This window comes from Bison bison, unplaced genomic scaffold, assembly GCF_000754665.1.
Source record: "Bison bison bison isolate TAMUID 2011002044 unplaced genomic scaffold, Bison_UMD1.0 scf7180017864336, whole genome shotgun sequence".
NCBI classification, from domain to species: Eukaryota; Metazoa; Chordata; class Mammalia; order Artiodactyla; family Bovidae; genus Bison; species Bison bison.
The window spans coordinates 369,048-374,829 of NW_011494908.1; the positions used below are offsets into that span (position 1 = coordinate 369,048).

The 5,782-nt window shown below is 45.7% G+C and overlaps 1 protein-coding gene across 1 annotated transcript in view; it reads right to left on the reverse strand.

The window, feature by feature from the left end:
* TENM1 (teneurin transmembrane protein 1) overlaps nucleotides 1–5,782 on the reverse strand; it is a 285,933-nt gene that overhangs the window by 21,217 nt on the left and 258,934 nt on the right. Inside the window, exons 16-17 of the mRNA XM_010854080.1 lie at nucleotides 2,648–2,820; nucleotides 1,335–1,570 (exon numbers count right to left, since the gene is read on the reverse strand). Of these exons, the coding sequence (XP_010852382.1) occupies nucleotides 1,335–1,570; nucleotides 2,648–2,820 (409 nt within the window). The remainder of the gene's footprint in view (nucleotides 1–1,334; nucleotides 1,571–2,647; nucleotides 2,821–5,782) is intronic.

Sequence of the window (5,782 nt, forward strand, 5' to 3'; positions counted from 1 at the left end):
TGGGTGGTTGTTTGGTGTTGCCCTGTCACAGCCTAGAGGTTACTGCATTTTTACTGTGAGCGAAGAAATGCACGTGTTCCAGGTATCCCAGGCAAGACACAGGTGCTCAAAGCAGGCCTAGCCTCAATAGTGAGTAACTGCCTCAGGTTGGCAGTTGCTCTTGGGCTCATATTGAATGTTGCTATATTTGGAAAGTTGGTCATGTCATCCTAACATTGCTTCATGTTCAAGAAGGGACAGGTAGAAAGAGTGCGGTGGTGCTTGTGGGTTTCGTGTTCAGCAGAAAGGCAATTCTGACTGAGAGATCCCAGGTTAACTGTGGTGACTGTGCTCGGTAAAAACTTGAAAACTCCCAAATCCTGCATTTCTCCCAGGCAGCTCTCTTCTGGGCTTCCCAGGTGATGCTAGTGGTAAAGAAGCTGCCTGCCAACGCAGGAGATGTAAGAGACCCAGGTTCAATCCTGGGTCGGGAAGATCCCCTGGAGGAGGACATGGCACCCCACTCCAGTATTCTTGCCTGGAGAATCCCATGGACAGAGGAGCCTGGTGGGCTACAGTCCATGAGGTCACAAAGGGTCGGACACAACTGAAGCACGCATCCATGCTCTCTCTGAGTGCCATTAAGCCAACAGGAGCACTAGTCCTTGACCTCTCTGGCCCTTAATATGTATATTCAAGGCAATGATATCATTCACTGATTTCTCCTTTAATTGCCTTTGTCCAAATGTTGCCTGACGTTGCATATCCTTCTGTGTGTACCTGCCTGGCCTTTTCGAATAAAGTATCTACCACCACATGGCGCTTCCCTTGTGGCTCAGCTGGTAACGAATCTACCTGCAATGCAGGAGACCTGGGTTCAATCCCTGGGTTGGGAAGATCCCCTGGAGAAGGGAAAGGTTACCCACTCCAGTATTCTGGCCTGGAGAATTCCATGGACTGTGTAGTCCACTGGGTCGTAAAGAGTCCGACATGACTGAGCGACTTTCACTTTCACTTTTTACCAGGAAGCAGGGGTTTGAGGCATCTCCAGGCCATATGAGGGGTTCCGGAGGGCCTCCTGACTATACGCATTTCTAGATCCAGACATTGTCAGTGCCTGAAATTGCTACTGTTAGAGCACTTTAGCTGGCTAATGACAAAGAAAGCTCTTATTAGAATGTTCATTTAAGGATAGTGAACCATTATCAGCCATTAGCACCCTCTCTTGAATTACTATATTATATAAGTTAGTCACCTAGAAAACCTTTAGAGAAATGGGACTTCTGATTAGGGAGGTGCTGTGGTTTTCAAAAATACAATACCAGTTATCTAGGTGCTGTCAGGTCGAGACTTACCCTCAGCCTCCTTTCGAAAGCTGAAATGTTGCCTTTGTTCTGCTCCTTGCGCTGCCGCCACTCGATGAGGTTGGCGTTGTGCTCCCCGGGCAGAGAGATGTTGCATTTGCCCAGGGTGGGGTTGACCGCCCCGGCCAGGATGTGGGGCTCTGAACTGAGGCTGATCTCCATCCCACTGGCAAAGGTGACACGCAGGGAGCCATCTGGACTCACCCGATAGGTGCTCTGGGTATTTTCTGCAGAGAGAGGAGCAAAGGAGGAAGCGGGGGAAGAAGAGGGAAGCACAGAAGTAGAGGAGAGACAACTTGAGCTTCAGGAGGCAAGTTTGGGAAAGGATGAGCAGGTGTGGCGCCATGGACCTCACTGCCCTCAGGGCTACAGACAACCATTCTGACAAGCCCTCTGTCCATTTGGGTCTTGTTAGTTTCACAGCTGGGCTGTCTTGTTTCTTGGACAAAAGACTCCTGAGTAATACTGCAGGCTGTTTCTGTTTTTCAAAACGTTCTCATTTTTAAAGGATTTCCTCACAAACTTCTTCTCTGACTTGGTGGATTGGCCTTCTCCATTTGATATGCTGGGAGCTAGAATGAGCGGAGTATGCAGTGTAATTCAGAACCCTCAACCTGGCGACACAAGCACAGTGGCTGGTCTCCAGGAAAGGATACGCTGACAAAGGTTGCCGCCGATCCTTTTAGAGTGGATCTGATGTTGGACAGTTCTGTGTTTGGCCTCACAGCCTAACAATAGAACGGGTCCTTAATGACTGGGCAGAGAGAAAATGATTTCTCTGTGTCCATTTCTCTCAGCTTCTAAGACATCCTTTCCAAATCCACCTTCCTTTTTTCCTTCCTTCCTGTTTACTTCCCTCTTGCTCTCTCCCTCTCTCTCCTTTCCTTCTTTTTTCCTTCCATTCTCTCTTACATTTCCCTTATATTCCAGCTTGGTATGCACCCTCACGCCTCCTTTTTATTCACCCACGTCATCACTGCTCTAGAATGCTAATTTCAGATGGGACAGAGACTTCGTGCCTTTAGTATACCCCCAATCAGAGCTTAAAGAGCTTTACAAACAACTGGGTGTTGGGAAATGGCTTGATGGAAGAGTATATTTGGCAGGAATTGAACCTCCTAACTCCCACAGGGATGTGGCCCAATGTTGCTGTAGGAACTTTATGAAAGGTGTGACTTGGGATTCAGCCTCCACAGCTGGAATATGGGGACAAGAAGTCTTCTATTAATTAACAGTGTGTGGAGGTTTGATGGTAGAAGTGAGAGAGATGCCATTAGGGGCGGCAAAGTTGGAAATATTCTTACCTTGTTTCAAAATATATATGGTACTCGTGGCTGTCAGATTAGTTGACATGAGGACGTTTTCGCGGTTGGAAGTATCTAGCTCCACTTTCGTCAGCTTCTCCAGGTCACTGTGGAAGCTGCTGACATCTCCAGTGGGAAACGTTGCATTGGTCAGATGCCCCTCGGGGTCATACCTGCGGAATGTAACCAACCCAACTTTGAAGTCTCTTGGCAGTGATAACGGGCCTTTGCAAAATAAAACTCACTTGGCAGCTAATACAGTTAAACTTTGAGTGATAACAAGTATTATTAACCTTGTTCAATAAGAAGAAAAAGGTCAGAGAGATGATTAATCAAACGAAGGTATTTTTTGCAGCTTCTGAATTCTTGATGACTTCCTTGAGCTGTGCTGTTTTACAGAAAAAATATATCTGATAATGAATCACCAGGGTGGAAAACTGATTTATGAATCATGTCCCGCTGTGTGCAATGTTGCAGGGAGCCTTCCATTTGCAATTTGGGTCGATCCCATCAGATGTGATGGATCACAAAAACCAGCAGAGGGTGCTGTTGGCAAAGAAAAAGGACGCACAAATGTTCGCCTCCCCTCAACCCCCCCAAACAGGCAGAGAAGGCCAATAAACTGATTTTGCATTGTGATAGGAAAATTATATTTGCTGCTGTTTAAGTTGCCAAATTTGAAATGAATGAATCATTCTTCCAACAAAATGAACAAGCACAGAAGATAATGGAAACATACTCATTAAAACATTCTGGAACCCCCTGATCTCAGTGTCACTTAATTTTTTTCTCTTTTTATAGTATAGTACATAATGTGTTGTAATTTGCCTGTATGAGTAAGAGCTCCCCCCCACCCCCGCCAAATAATTACCTGGGATAATAGGCAATAACCTATATCTAGAAATAGACTCTGGTGAGTTGAATTTTTTTTTTTTAAATCAGAACTATTGGCAATCTGACTGGCTTCCGAATGGAGAGAACTTCCCTGAAGGCTTTTGATGTGGAACTGTTCTTTTATTGCCAATAGAACCAAGAAAAATAAACTCTTCATTAAAAGTAAAGACATGCACTTGGAAACCCATTACTGTTTTCTTTTCAAGTTGCAAATTTAAAAATATTTAAGTACTTTTATTTGCTTTTAAAATGTTAAACAATTATATTCTTTTAACCTAAAGTGAGCAGGATAGAGCCTGGACACAGTGGTGGAGCCTGGCCCTACTGCCTGTTGTTCAGTCACTTCAGTCCTGTCCGATTCTTTGTGACCCCATGGACCGTAGCCCACCAGGCTCCCTCTGTCCATGGGGATTGTCCAGGCAGGAATACTGGAGTGGGTTGCTATTTCCTTCTCCAGAGGATCTTCCCAACCCAGGGATTGAACACATGTCTCCTGCACTGCAGGTGGATTCTTTACCACTGAGCCATCAGGGAAGCCCCCTGACCCCTGGAATGATGCAAAATGGCCTAGTGACTCAGTGTGAATCCGCTATGTTTTAAAGAATTCAGTCTGGAGAGTTGCTAAAATTTTAAAACATAGACCAGTCTTTGGTAGACTTGGGAAAAGGGGCTAGACATTATTTTACAGGACGAAACTGGACTTGAGGCTATACACAATGGCATGTCAAGTTCAGTTCTGTGTGTACATGAGCATGCTCACAGGCACACTCGATCAGTTAAAAACAATCAGGCATGCAAATAAAAATAATCAAATAGGTCGTTTGGCATCACGGATATGGCAAGCCCCAGTTATTTAATTGGATGCACCCTTTGTTTAAATGGATTTCAGTCAAAATGGCTATTGGCATGTTGCTACTATGATGCTAAGGCCTTATTATCAAAGAAAGGCTGAAGGGTGCTGTTTGCGCCTGGGGTTAATGGCAAGATCTTCCCTGCTGCTCAGCCTGTTTTCCCATGGCCTGCTCTGGGGCTGTGAGAAGACCCTTGATGAGAACAGGGCATGGAAGGGCCTGAGTGCCTAACACAGCCTGACTTTGTCTGCCTGGTCTTTCTTTCAGGGGAGGAAAACAGTACCGAGCTTTGATTCTCACAAGGTACCAATCTGCTTTGGCCTGTAGGGAGGAGTCTCCAGGCAGCAGACAGAAGGAAGCTACTGCAGGCCCCCTCCCGAGGGAGACTGTGGCCCCACAGCCTGGATTACGCAGGCAGTTGCTCTCTGTTTCACATCCTTCACCAGTCACCCGGCCGCATCAGTTTCCCTTTCCTGATTTCTAAAGGGTTTCCTCAGCACTTGGCAAGGTCACTCCTCATTATTCCCCCAGGAGATCTGACCTCTCTCAGTTACACAGCCCCTTGTTTTAAAGCAAAATTTCCTCTAAAGGTGACAGCAGTGGTGGTGCCCACTTCTCAGGGCTACATGACAAGATCAGATGCCAACTGAGCCATCCACGAGCAGAGGTACAAGGGCCAAAAATCTGAACGAATGTTAGCACTGGCCTGTGGTATAATTCCCTGGATAGACGTAGCTGGGAGGCTGCCACCTGCTCCTTTTCTGGTGAGGGAGGTAATGGGGTAGGGATAAGGTAGGCTTTCTCATAGTCCTGCCCAAGCGCTAGACAGCTAAAAAGTTATATTGTCTGATTTCCTTTCTGTGGCTGGATAAGTGTCTTTATTTGAAAATGTACATTTGACTTTATCATAAACAAAGTACCTTGAGGGTGTTTTGCTAAGTGAAATAAGTCAGACAGTAAATACTGTATGATCTCAGTTATACGTGGACTCTAAAAAAAAATTCAAACTCAAAAAACCTGAACACACCAAGCTCGTAGGAAAAGATCAGATTTGTGGTTTTCAGAGTTGGGGGTGGGTGAAGGAATAGCATAGAAGTGGTCAAAAGGTAGAAACTTCCAGTTATAAGATAAATAAGTACTGGGGGGACTTTCCTGGTGGTCCAATGGTTAAAAATCCACCTTGCAGTGCAGGGGATGTGGGTTCGATCCCAGGTTAGGGAACTAAGATCCCACGTGCTACAGTGCAGCTAAGCCTGTGCACGACAACTACTGAGCCTGTGCGCTCTAGAGCCCTTGAGCTGCAACTAGAGAAGAGCAAAAACACTGCAGCTAAGACCTAACACAGCCAAATTAATTAAATAAATCAATATATTTGTTAAAAGTACTGGAG